Genomic DNA, 13,291 nt, shown 5'->3' with positions numbered 1-13,291 from the left:
ACTTTTCTGTAATCAACGTTGAAGTTTAATTCTCTTTCATTTCCTTCTCAGACTTTTACACTTAACACTTTTTACCTGCTGTGTATTGCAAGTGCTTTCAACACTTTTACCAACACGTCAACTGCTTTCACATATTACATGCCAATTTGAAGTATTTTTTATTCTTTAACTGACAGATCAGCTACTTTTATATCTGCTTACATTTCACATTCAGTGCTTCCACTTAAACTGAAACTTCAATTACTTTTACTCCCTGACACCTAAACTGATATTTGCATTCACCTTTTACTCTTAAACTGACAATTCCAAGGCTTTTAGTAGTTAGATGTTAATTGACATTTCAGCTGCTTTCATCTTCCAGTAAGTAACACCAAGCAACACAGCTGCTTTCAAACACGTCAAATGACAGTTTCCCTTCTTTCGTGTCTCATTCTTTAACAGAGATTTCATCTTTTTTCATGAATAACACTTCAACTGACACCTGAATCTCTTTTAATGCTCACATTTCATTTGCTTCATTCAGTGCTTACACTTCCTTTGCCCTTGTCTCTGTCATTATGTCATTTACCATTTCAGCTTCTTTAAGTTTCTTTTATTCCAACTGCTACTTCAACTTCCTACTGTTTCGGTTTGTCAAGTATTTCAAATGTTTCAACAGTAAGTGTTCAGCTATGAGCACACATGTATTTTGCATAAAAACTTTGGGTTTTTATTTTAATCATTGATGAACATTAAACAATGGATAATAATTGTTGTTTAATGTCCCTATCCAACAGTTGTCCCAGCCCCCAAAAAACTTTAAAACTAGTCTAAGTTTTGAGGCTGACCTAAGACACTTCTCTTTCGCCTAGTTCTCTAAGGACTAGAGTAAGTAAAAAAAATAAAAATAATTTTAAAAAATCACTTTTCCTCTCTAGGGAACATTTCAGATTGTTAGATATCATTGGCACGGAGGCTCTGACACTGGCACTCTTCCCCATTAATGTCTGATTTGCCACAGGAATTCAACCATAATTATGTGTTACGCAACTATGTGATATGACACTGGTGATGATGAAGTTTTTTTTGGTTGTTAAAAGATTCTCCCTCAGTGTGAACCAATGCAGATCACTTTGCCCCATTGGAAACATTAATGGTGGAAACAATGAAAGAATGATGGTGAGTAATAATTAATAAACTCATAGCAGTGTGAAATGCCTCCAACAACACCCCCCTCCCCCCTCCCTCCCGTTTGTCACTCAAGCTATGACTTGCACTCGTTTGCCCCCACCTATTTTTCCCTCCCAACCAACCAACAACATTCCTACATCATTGAATCTATTCCTCTCTAACAAAAGCGGGAAAAGACGGAGGGTGCTGATCAGGAAGAAACAGTTTCAGTTGAGTGTGCATGTGTTCATTCGCCCGAGTTTGACTGTTTGTTTATATATTTAATGGCAACAATGTGATTGTGATCGGGCCAGATTACAGTCTGTCACCATGGCAGCATGCGTAGAATCACTGTCAACAGTGTCCAATGTTGTGGGAGTTCCCCCCTCAAACATCAGTGAGTCATGAGCTGCCCACCCGGAGAGAAGCAGCACCATCAGATGAGTGACAAAGACATGAGACACCGAACACATCAGGAAAATCCATCGCCTGAACCACAAAAAAAATGTTGAAATAGTTGCTGGTTTCAACCTTTGTAAAGTAGACAGAAAGAAAGAGAGGGTGGGACTGGGACAGAAGAATAGGAGAAGGAGGGGGAGAAAGAAGAGAGACAGAAAAGGAGGCAGAGATTATGTGACCAAGCAAGCGAGAGGCTTGGCTGGGGTGTGGACTTAAAAAGAGGGCAGGGTAAAAGTGGGCGGAAGGGTAGTTTCTAGTGTTTGTGCATTTAGACTCTGAGCCTGAAATTAGTGTCATTGAGAGCGGGAGGAATTACACTTGAAGAGACAAACAGCCATCAAACAGTAAGTCAGAGATCCTTCTGCATTTTGATTCCCTCTATATTATATCTTACCTCTCTACAGCTGGTTAGCAATGTTAACACTGTGGTATTTGAACAGGAGATGTCCTGCAGTTTTGATTCAGTATTTTTTTTTTTTTATACAAGAAAAGCAAATAATGATGAGTAACAGAGTAAAGACAGGTGTGTGTGTGTGTATACACCTCCCACATACCTGTTCACCTTCACAGGCAACTTTGCGAATGAATTACTTACCAGATGTCTTCCTGCAGCTTTTGGTGTACTAAAGAGACTAGTTTAAATGTTGTGAAACTGTGAAAAGGCACAGGACTGCTTCTCTGCTTTTTTTTTTTTTTCTTCCTTAGATTTTTAGCAATTCTCAAAAATCTACCCTCAGCCACATGTAATGGAAAATATGCCACATCTAGGCAGGACCTAAGAATCCAGGACAGGAACAGTTGACACGTCCTTTGTTTACATGAGAGAGACAAAACTGGAAGACAAAACTATTCTACGGGTGTGTTTTAAATTAAAGCGTCCAGCTGTTGAACATTCACTTGTTATTTTTTCCACCCAGAAGTTCTTCATTAAAGTTTGATCATCTGGCACAAGACAGCTCGAGAGCGCGTCTGTATTAGTGCTCGTAGCGCTTCAGGCAGAAATTATACAGAGCAAATGTTTACAAACTCAGCCTTTCACTTAATTGTAGCCGTCTGAAGCAGATGAAAGGTGGGAAACACTTGTAGAGGTGCGTTGGGTATGATCGCATGTGTACCAGCGCGCCTTTTGGCTCTCCACGTCTGTATATGAGAATGGTTGCGTGTGTGAGAGAGAAGGAGCTGGCGAGCGTGTGTGTGAACCCAGCCCTTGACCACTCCTTTATCGGGGAGAGAACCAGCACATTCCAGATGTGCTTCTTCCTCTGTTCACACCCAGCTCAGCCTCCACACTGGATACATCCACACATAGTTCACATATGAATAAGAGAATATACTGATCAAATCTCTGATCTGACTGGTATCTGAGGGCAGAGCCACCTGCAGACGGACTGATGAACGACTGCTGAACCGTGGGATACAGAGTTTGTTTGAATTACTCTTAAGTAGTTGGCGTTTTGGGGCTGCTATGTGTGATAGTGTTAGTAATTCAAACTCGGGGGGATTGGGTGTTGGCCAGCTAGGCGGGGAAATAGCAGGTATTCTCTACAGTTATCTTAAGGAGTGGCGGGTTCCTTAGGAGCACAAGACAAGCCCAAACTCATCTGCCTGCCATCAACTTCCCTTCTTAACGCTTTCTCCCCCTCATTACTATCAGTATGTGTTCACCCATGGATAAATGGATTTAGTTTACTGATCTCTGTCTTCACAAATATACAGCAACACCTCTGCATTTGTCTCCTGTCTTATTCTTGATATGGACTTTATCTCGCAGTCTGTTCGCAGGCATTTCACTGGGAGTGCTTCAGCTGTAACTCAAAGTAATTAGAAGTTGTGAAGCCACGCCCTGAGTGGGTGCCAGGTTTTGGCCATGCTTTGAGTGTGTTTATGAAGATGTGTGTGTGTGTGAGCGTGTATGCGTGTGTGTGCTTGGAGCTGTCATTAATGGCTCCCTGTCTGAAACCAGGCAGGAAGTGTGGAGCCTTTGTTGTAGGCCATAGTTGGTTCCTTCTGTTCAGAGTGTGTTGAGTCTTTTTTTTTTTTGTTTGTTTGTTTTTGGGTTGAATGTGAATTAGCTCACCGGTTATAGTCATCCTGCATAATAACGGCTGGAAAGTGGTGTAACAAGTTTTCTCTTTGCGCCTCCCTCTCTCTCCAGCACAGTCATCATGCTGATTCTCCTCGCTGCCATCTTTGCCCTTCACATCATCGGCATCATCCTCCTCCTGGTGGCTACTATTGACAATGTACGTATGACATTTTGCTGCCTTTTTTGCGGCATCACTCCCCTGCACGAACACACACACACACATACACAAAGCCATACACATATCTACATAGCCTCACAGCTTCAAGGCACAATTGCCACAGCCTAATCCCTAACTTACTTCCTAGATTGAGTGTTAAAATGACAGTAGCGAGGAGCCATGTGCATCGCTAACATGCTGTCTTTCATCACTCTGTTCCTTCATGCCTTCTCTGTCAATGGTCCACTGTTCTTCCCAGGGCCACATATTTGGCATTTCTGGTTGACAGGTGGGCCGGCCATGGTGTCGTCACCTGGCGTTAGGGAGTGCATCTCTAAGTGTGCATGTAAATTCCTTGCAAGCTGTCGGTCAGACGGTGCACCAGCACATGCTGTATATGCACAAGTAAATATGTGACGGACAGGCGTTGTAGTGAGGGTTGCATACCAGAGTAAGAATTGTAGAATGCCACAGTGTCACACACACACACACACACACACACACACAAACACACACTGTTTTTGGCGCTGCTTCTATGTTTACTACTGCTCCTGTTTTCAGCTCTCCTAATGTTTCAGACTTCCCCGTTATTGATTAATGTATTTTAATTTAACATGTAAGAAAGTTATTCATATTTGGTCAACTGCTGAGTTGTAACACTATTCAAAATGTAAAATGTTGTCCCCTCTGTCCTTCCCCTCAGGCCTGGTGGATGACTGACACTATCTCCACTGACGTGTGGGCCCGGTGGATACAGACACACGGAGTGTGGAACTACACTGATCTTCCCACAGGCTCACACTACCCAGAAAGTAAGACCTATCCTGCAAAGATGTAGTGTGAGGACATGTTTCCATCACCACAGTTTGAGAAAAAAATCTTTAGGTGTCATTTATTGGTAGTTTAATGCTTAAAAACTAATCAGCCTCATCAGAGCCGTGTGGTTTGTTCAGATTTGATTGGCAGTAGCCAAACAACCCACCGACTGTGATCGGATTCTGATTTAAATGTTGCTAAATCCTGATTGGTGGATGGAAGTACTTGACACCACCTTTTTCTACCTGTAGTAAGATCCCATAACTCACAGTAAGGGGCTAGTGTAAAAAACAGGTTTCCATCAAGCAAGTCTTTCTGTTGATAGCCTGATTGAACTCAGGAGCAGTAATATTTTGAGAGCTGTGAGATGCACATTTAAGACACATCTTCAAGTGATATGAAAAAAAATCTTTTCAGTAAGCTTTGTTTTGCTGTGCTATTTGTTTTGGCATCCCCCCAGAACATGTACATGTAGATCAGTTGGGGAAACACAAACATGTTTGCAGTCATCCAACAGCATAAAAATTAAAATCAGTGTTGCTCAAAATGATGCTGCCTTATAACTTATAACAGCACATAGCAAAACTCAACTTATGTTTATGTCCCAAGCTGTTGTTTATCTTTACTTGGCACCATAATTGGCATTTTTTTAAATCCTAAAACATTTGGGATGTTTGAACGTAACATTCCTGCCATTCACAACTGCAGCTGTCAGTGTGACTGCAACCTCAACATTTCCTGGGTGTGTTTAAATGATGTTTGGTGAATTTTTAGAATACCCCAGCACACACGCACACACGCGCACACACACACACACACACACAGCATCTTTCATTGTGTTTCTCTCTCTCTGGCTCCCCCTGCAGATTACCTCCAGGCAGTGCAGGCCAGCTCTGTCCTAGCCTGTATATTCTCCATCCTGGGCATCTTTGTGTTTGTCGCTCAGCTCTTCACCCTCAACAAAGGACAGAGGTTCACCATCTCTGGCATCTTTCAGTTACTCGCCTGTGAGTATTTGTGTGTGTTCTTTCTTCAACAGTGTCACCTTTCTCTCTCTGTATGCCTTTCTCTCCTCCTGTCCTCCTTCACTGCCCTCACTGATGTCCATGCTTCCTTCACTTCAGGCCTATGCATCATGATCGCAGCCTCCATCTACACAGACCGTTTCCACATCGATGAGAAAAACGGCTGGTACGGACACTGCTTCATCCTGGCGTGGATCTCCTTTGCTCTAACATTCATCTCCTCCATCATTTACTTTGTGCTACGCAAGAAGACAGCATGAAAAGGACACTAGAGCTTCCTCCAACCAGCTAGTGTATATTCAGCTACAGATACAGCAGACCTGTTCAATCCCTCAAATACATACAGTGTTTAACTGAGTCTGCTTTCAGATAATCAGGATTTGGTTATTTCTGCAGTAAAAAAAAAAAAAAAAGCAAACTCAGTCAATCACACTTGTATTTGGGCTTTTTTTTTTCAACCCTGAGTTTGGCCTAGATTTCTAGTGGGCATCTAAGGATTAAGAATATTTTTGTAGTTATCTGAACAAGAAAGGCCTTCATGTTTATAAGATGATATGATAAATTAAGATCTAGTCTAGTCTGGTCTTTCTTGTATTGTACATTTAAATATATGGATGTGAGTGTTGGATAAAAAGGGGCGAGTTTATGATTTTAGTATATTGTTTTTTTTCCCATACTATAATGTTAGTATTATTATCTGCTCTGGTCTGACTTTATGTAATGTGCCACAGATTAAACAGAGTATAACCACAACGTGATGCCATCGATTTTCAGAACGCTCGGTAAATCTGTGCCTGTTTGAAGTCTTAAAAGTTTTCCATTTATAAGTCACATGTTGTAGATTTGCGTGTAACCTAATGATTAGACTATGCAACAATATTAAGTTTAAAACCATTTATGTAATACTGTTTGTTTTCTAACTAATTGGGAAGACATCAAACCGGTACTACGCCAAATCATAAACCATGTGGCTCTCAGCCTGCCCTGGAACTATCAAACCAATAAAGTGATATAAAGCAGACCATTCTGAGTTACACTCCTATGTATGAAACTTGCCATCCTACATAAATCAACTAATCAAATATCTTTTCAGACTGTAAATCCAATCATACACCAATAATATACCATCCTTTCATATGCGCAACTGCCTTGACTCTTAGAGTGTGCGATATAATGTGTAAATACAGTACGTTGTGTTTCCCATAATGCTACATATGTCTAATGCTGTTTTATTTTTGCTACCGTTATTTCTCATTATGGACAATGACAATGATTTTTTACAATATTAAAACTTGATTTTCAAACGGTTATTGGAGCTATTATTTGTTTCTCTTTCATTTGTTTCTCTTTTACTTTTTCCTCTTTAGTAAGAGTAAAAAGTAAAGGTAAATTGTTCAATTTTGTGTCAGTGGCTACTATGTTAGATTTTTTTTTTAAAAATGTTTTTATTTTCCCTTTGAAGCTTAAAACAGTGGAATGTTTCAAACAGACAGAAGTCTGGGGATCATATTTATTTAATATAAATATTGTATGTTTTGTATTATATTAATTTTACAAAGCAGTGGTTGATTTTCCTGAGGGGTCTTCTGCATCTGTATTGCCCTTCTCTGTTAGGACAGAGTGATTATGATCAAAGCCAGTTACTTGGATTCACTGAGTCACTGGACTGCAGTGTAAATTTAGAGCACATGACAAGACCCTGACAAACACTGAACTGCAAAGCCAAGATGGGTCTAGGTCCTCTGAAGGACTCCTGTCTGGATTAATAGTTCAAAGTGGGCTGTAGTCCTCCTCTGGTTCATAACGGTTCTCATGGTGTCCCGGCAGGGTCCTGTGGACAGAGACAGATGGTGTGGGTGATGGAGATGGAGATGGAGAGGGGAGGGACAAGCGGTGGAATGGGGATGCAGGAGCAGGATGGGCAGGGGGAGGAGGGAAGGAGTCAGAGTGGGGGAGAGGAAGGGAGTGAGAGTGCGTGAGCCTCGGAGTGGTGGGCGGTAACGTCGCTGATGGGGGCTCATAGTAGGGAGACAGGTGGGAAATCCGGGGCGGAGACGGGGGACAGGCCAGGGTCATGGCTGGGTTTGGAGGGGTGTAGTAAGGAGCAGGTGGCAGAAGCCCCACAAAGTTAAAGCTGCACGGGTTGAGGCCAGAGTTACGCCTGGGTCCCACCATCAGGACCTTCTTGGTGTAGTTGTTGAGAGTGGAGACACCGGCTGACATGCAGACAGTAAAGGCAAACCAGGCCACACTGACGACAGAGATAGAGAAACAGGGAGGTGGTGGCAAACAGGTGGTTTGTAAGTGCTTTTGTGTTTTACATAAATGTTCAAAAGATGTGTAAATGTGTTAGCAAGAATATATTGGGTCTATTCTGACTTTGACTCAAGGGAAAAAGCAAAAACTGGGATGATTTTCTTTCTGATTTGAATTCTTGCAGAGAGCCCAGGATCAAGTAACAGACTTCTAAATCAGATTAAATTGGTCAATGGCTTGAGAGCTTTGTTTTGCAACTGATTAGAGGAACATAAATATACCATTAAGTTTTCAGTATTCACTTTGCAAGTAAATGCACGACCAAAACCCTTTGTACACTGTGGTCCACATCTGACACAAAGTAGCTGAACAGACCCAGGATCAGTATGCGTGGATCCTTGTGGCTCAATGCAGTGTCAGTCAGGCCTCGCGTGTGAGATTTAAGACTATGGTGTGCACAATGAACTCACTAGAAAGCCCAGGAGTAGCCATAGCTGTGAGGTTTGAAATCCTCTGGCCCCATCGAGACAGTGGTCTGAAACACCTGCATGAACATCATGTGACCCACCATCCCAAGCAGACCTGAGAGGACAGGGGGAGCAAACATACCAAACAACTGGCTAAATAAATAGTATCACTGGTCATAAAAAAAGGTTTAAAAAAAATGGTTGTACCTCCCAGGACTGTGAAGACAGCAGCAAAAGCATTGAGCAGCTGGCCCCAGCGTTGGGTGGAGGGGAACCAGGCCCTGATACACAACTGCACAGAGAGCAGCATGCAGCTGATCAACAGCAGGCCTATGTACATGAGCTCCAGTGATAGTGACAGCCACATCATTGCTGCAGAGGGAGGAGAAGAGGCAGATGGAGATATATGGATTTAATTTATCAGTCAACCAAGAGCAAAGTGTCTGCAAACATGTAGGAGAAAGTGATGAATTCATTTACCTTTTTCAGATCCCGGAGTCAAAGTGTAAAATCCTCGACACTTTTCCTCTAGAAATCAAAACGTAAAGATTAGTTATAACCTCACTGACAATAAATCAGGCTTGTGTTAAAAGGAAACTGGGCTTTTTGGTAATTTGGCTTTTAGTAAAGACCTCAGCTGGTAAAACTAACCACTACATCTGTGTAGTCAGCATCATTTCTCCATTCCCAAGAGCGTTGGAGTTCAGATATCCTTCAGACTGTGCATAAGGTTGTACATTGTGCATTCAAATGAACACTGCAGCATAATTACTGTGTGGATAACCAGATTGAGGTAACAGTTTGCATAAAGTGTTTACATGGCCTGAAGTAACCTGATGGGAAGATTATAAGATTTGTTCGGTATAAATCTGGAAGGATGGGGCCTACAGGAAAAATCTCAGCAGCACCACAAAACAAGACTTTATCATTGTGTCTTATTTTTCATTTTTGTAATGTTTTCACTTCACTTATTAATTTACAAACGATAGCATTTTGTTTTCAACCCCAAAAATGACTTTTTTACACTACTGCTAGCAATGGCATAAAAAAACCCCCCACACAGAAACAATCAGTTTCTGCTGTCAGTTAAGCTTCTTTGTGGCTTGTTTACCAACGTGTTTACATGACAGCTGCAATAATCAGTGAACCGTATCTGGCTCTAAATTACGGCGGCTGTGAAAGCTCAACATACTGTGACTTAAGAAAACAGATGCAGGCAGACAAAGCACAAGCAAATGAAGATACACATAGAGAACATACAGAGAATTGAAATGCTTTGAATGACTGAGTTCTATTGAGTTATATAATAATGTGTGTAAAATTATGTTGTATTCAGGCAAAACATGAAGCTACGATAAAACGTTCAAGAAAAAATCATAATATTGTAACAGTCATCAATATAACGTTAACATAAATGACAAATTATCAGAAGAGGCTCTTAAACCTGAGGTGGCAGAATTTTGTGCCATCATGGGGAAAAAGAAGTAAAGCTCTGACATGTCACCTTTTAAAGTGATATAGCTAACATTAGCATACAGTTGCCTATTTGCAGATCCAGCAGATAAAAAGCATCATTAGCATTCACTCAGAGTTGTGTTTCTGTCCAATACTGACTCTCCTTTTGGCTCAGTTTTTAGTCTCCACCAGCGTCTGAGGGAAATTTCAGGCAGTTTAGCAGCTAAATTCTCTGTAATGTTCATGTAGGTAGTGTACAGTGGGTTTTAAAACCTTTTCCTTTAAAACTGCTGCCTGCTGCGGCCAAAACAAGAGCTGTACAGTGCTGACAGTGAACCAAAACAGCAAAGCTGCAGGTCGAAAAACCAAAACAATGAGTTCAAAGATGCTATAAATCTCATCAATATTCATCTTTTCAACAACAGGAAAATTTACAGCACCACTGCCAACGGTTTTGGGTAAATGACCACATTAAGTCAGCTGAAACTTTTGGTTGAACTTCAGTGTCATTCAAACTCAGTCCTTAAAATCAGTTGCAAATCAGCTGCAAATGAGACGGTGAACACCCGGCTGATGTTTGTGAATCCTATTAACCTTTCTTTCTCTCTCTGGGTTTCTAATCCATAATTGAGTCATGCTGTTGAAGTCTAAATCTCAGCGAGCAGAACACACACTGATGATAATCCTCTTTGGGCTGAGCGCGCGCGCACACACACACACTCACTCACTCACTCACTCGCTCAGTCACTTGCTCAAATACACATATACACATACAAATTAACACACCCGAGACCTCAATTCATATTATCACCTTGGATTTCCTCCCCTCCTGTGACCTATTTCATTGTCTGTCGCACTAGTGCCACAGTTTATCATACAGTTTGTTTCACCTGCTCTTTCTGTGTGGATCCTCATTTCACCTTGGGTATATCCTCCACCACACACACAACCTGATGTGCACATATGTCCAGGGGCACGCTGAAATCCCTTACAATGATACTGATTGTATGCTGCAACCATGACCACATGTATTATTGAGTTCTGCTTCTGCTCAGATTTCTGTACAAATCCAGTGTTCTCTCATTTATTAATTTCCTCTATTTGCTTAATCCTTTTCAGGGTCACTTGTGACATGTCTGGGCTTTTATTCTATTCAAAGAAACTGAGCAACTTTGTCCCTTTACCATCTTTTGTGACCAGTGAGGAGTTTTATTTTCAGCTGAGAGGTTAGGGAATGTTTTTTCCCCTCACATTTTTAGGCTCAACTGAACAGCACAGAAACCAATAAAATGGTCTTAATATTTTAAATCTGTTTCTTATTTCTATCTGTTTTCCTCCTTGCTCACCCCATGCGTCTGTGTAGATGTTTTCCTCACAGGTGATGAACAGGCCAGTGTGAAAGGTGGGGAAGACAAAGCGGTCGTCCCCCGTCTCCCAGGAGAACTGGATGTTTGAGGAGTTGGAGAGGCCGGGAACGGGGATGCAGTTGCTGCGCTTGACGGGCGAACAGAGCGGCTTGGGCACCTTCTGTTTACCCACACACCAGTAGGAGGACAGGAGGGCAGTGCCTCCCAGGAAGAGAGACACGACCGTCTGGATAAAGGAAAGGCGAGGGGAACGCATTTGCTGCAGGAAGGCCATCATACAGGGGTTTAAGGATGGCTTGGGATGGTGGAGTGAAAGTAGGGATGGAGAGAGACATAGGGAGATGGTAAAATATGCAGGTACCCAACAGTAATGTTTAAAGGGTGGGTACGGGCTGCTTCAGTCAAACAACAAAAGGTAACATGTCAGCAATGCATGTTAAATGTCTGACAAGGGAATGAAGTTTTTCACTGTTAATCTACTTGACTTCAGGTACACCTCCACTCCTGCACGTCACTAAAAATATCACCAGCACGTTATTAGTTTCCAAGGAGAAGCGGCTCTGCCCAATTGCCTGAGATGATTAGTGAGGTGTTTGAGAGAGAAAGTGCGGGGGAGTTAACGGTTTTACATGACTAATCACATTTAAAGAATAAAAAGACTGACAGAAAATCAGCACACTACTGGTAATTGGTGAGAAGACAGACAGCTAAATCAGAGGAAAATAGGTGAAAATTGCTGTCGCCGTGGAACCTCTCCAGGAGACAGATGCTCAAACCAATACCTCTGAGCACTTGACGTCAAGCGGTGAATTAAATTTGAACAAATAAAGAAAAAAAGCACTCACCTCCTTCAGCCTCTCTTTTTTCTTACTTTGTCCTCCGTTCCCTCATCAAGAAAGCGAGGAGGGTGAAAGAAACATCTGGCCCTGCTCCTCTACCTGTCTGCGTCCCTCTCGCTCTTCATCAGATAGCGAGAGTGATGGAGGATTTTGGCCGTCACTCTGACCTCTGCGAGCGCAGTGACTGTCAGCCTTTATGATCCGACCCCAGCGGTCAAACACAACTGTGAACATATCAAACTGACACACACACACACAGAGAGACAAACACACACAGAGACACACACACACACTCCTCCTCTTTAATCCACCCGTATAAATCCAAAACAGACAACTCTGTTCCATCTGTTTTCATTTTGATTCCTACACTTATTTTGATCTATTTCATTCATCTCTTCTCCTCTCATCTGCCCCCTCTTCCAATGCTCTCAGCCCCTAAAAGCATGCGGCACTGTTTTCATGACCTTGAAATGGTGAATAAATATGGCAGATACACAATATTACATGGACAATATTGCTTTGCAGCACCATACGTGTACACCAATTTTCAGAGACAGCAATCTGACTCTAAGAGGTGGTGACCCCCCCAAGAGGGGGCTATGAGGGTGGGTTATTTAATAACTGCAGTCAACTGCAATCACTTGACTGCAAAGGTTTTATGTGGTTGCCAGAGAAGGATAATGGTTCACTTTTTAAAGACATCAAGTCCTAAATCTTTTCTGTATGCGCCCCTACACCCAGATTCACCCAAGTACACCCATCATGTTCCAAAGGCATTTTTTTGTCCCTTTTTAATCTGGATGTTGTTTAATACTTTGGAACTCAACTGTCAGTTTTTTAGTTTGCATTCGTACTACCATCTTTTAGAGGCATAACAGGATAATGATTGTTTAAAGAATTCATTCTTTACTTTTGGCTGACTTATCTTTACTGGTTGTGCATTGCTTTAAGGTATATTACCACTTTTTCAATGCTTTTAACTATTTCACCATTACTGTCAGGTAATTTCCACTTTTAGCTATTTTAACCTTTTATCAATCTATTCTGTTTCAACCCTTTATATATTCCTTTTAACTATTGGTTTATTCATTACTTTTAGCCTTCTAGCTAATGTTAGCAGTTACAAGCTCTCTGCACACTTGCTAGTTTTCACCCCTTAATGTTACTTGGAGAGATAGTAGATGATTCTACCCCTGATTGTGAATCACTGTCCTG

General features: G+C 41.7%; 2 protein-coding genes across 2 annotated transcripts; one reads left to right on the top strand and one right to left on the bottom strand.

Annotated features, from left to right (window-relative positions):
- Positions 1–1,811: 1,811 nt before the first annotated feature.
- LOC121198013 (epithelial membrane protein 2-like) lies at positions 1,812–7,000 on the top strand. Its single transcript, XM_041061816.1, has 5 exons — positions 1,812–1,952; positions 3,764–3,851; positions 4,555–4,663; positions 5,534–5,674; positions 5,792–7,000. Exons 2-5 carry the CDS (start codon positions 3,774–3,776, stop codon positions 5,950–5,952), a joined length of 489 nt encoding a protein of 162 aa, XP_040917750.1. The 5' UTR covers positions 1,812–1,952; positions 3,764–3,773; the 3' UTR covers positions 5,953–7,000.
- A 462-nt stretch (positions 7,001–7,462) lies between these two features.
- On the bottom strand, positions 7,463–12,194 carry LOC121198292 (germ cell-specific gene 1-like protein). The gene is made up of 7 exons (XM_041062304.1): positions 12,083–12,194; positions 11,217–11,532; positions 8,896–8,943; positions 8,623–8,787; positions 8,419–8,530; positions 7,578–7,943; positions 7,463–7,523 (listed from the first exon to the last, which is right to left on the bottom strand). The coding sequence occupies exons 2-7, from the start codon at positions 11,512–11,514 to the stop codon at positions 7,463–7,465; spliced, it is 1,050 nt and encodes a 349-aa protein (XP_040918238.1). The 5' UTR covers positions 11,515–11,532; positions 12,083–12,194.
- Positions 12,195–13,291: the final 1,097 nt, after the last annotated feature.

The sequence above is a fragment of the Toxotes jaculatrix genome, chromosome 18 (genome assembly GCF_017976425.1).
Source record: "Toxotes jaculatrix isolate fToxJac2 chromosome 18, fToxJac2.pri, whole genome shotgun sequence".
NCBI lineage: Eukaryota > Metazoa > Chordata > Actinopteri > Toxotidae > Toxotes > Toxotes jaculatrix.
The sequence above is the reverse complement of the archived record's forward strand: the minus strand, read 5'-3'. Positions and strand labels throughout refer to the sequence as shown.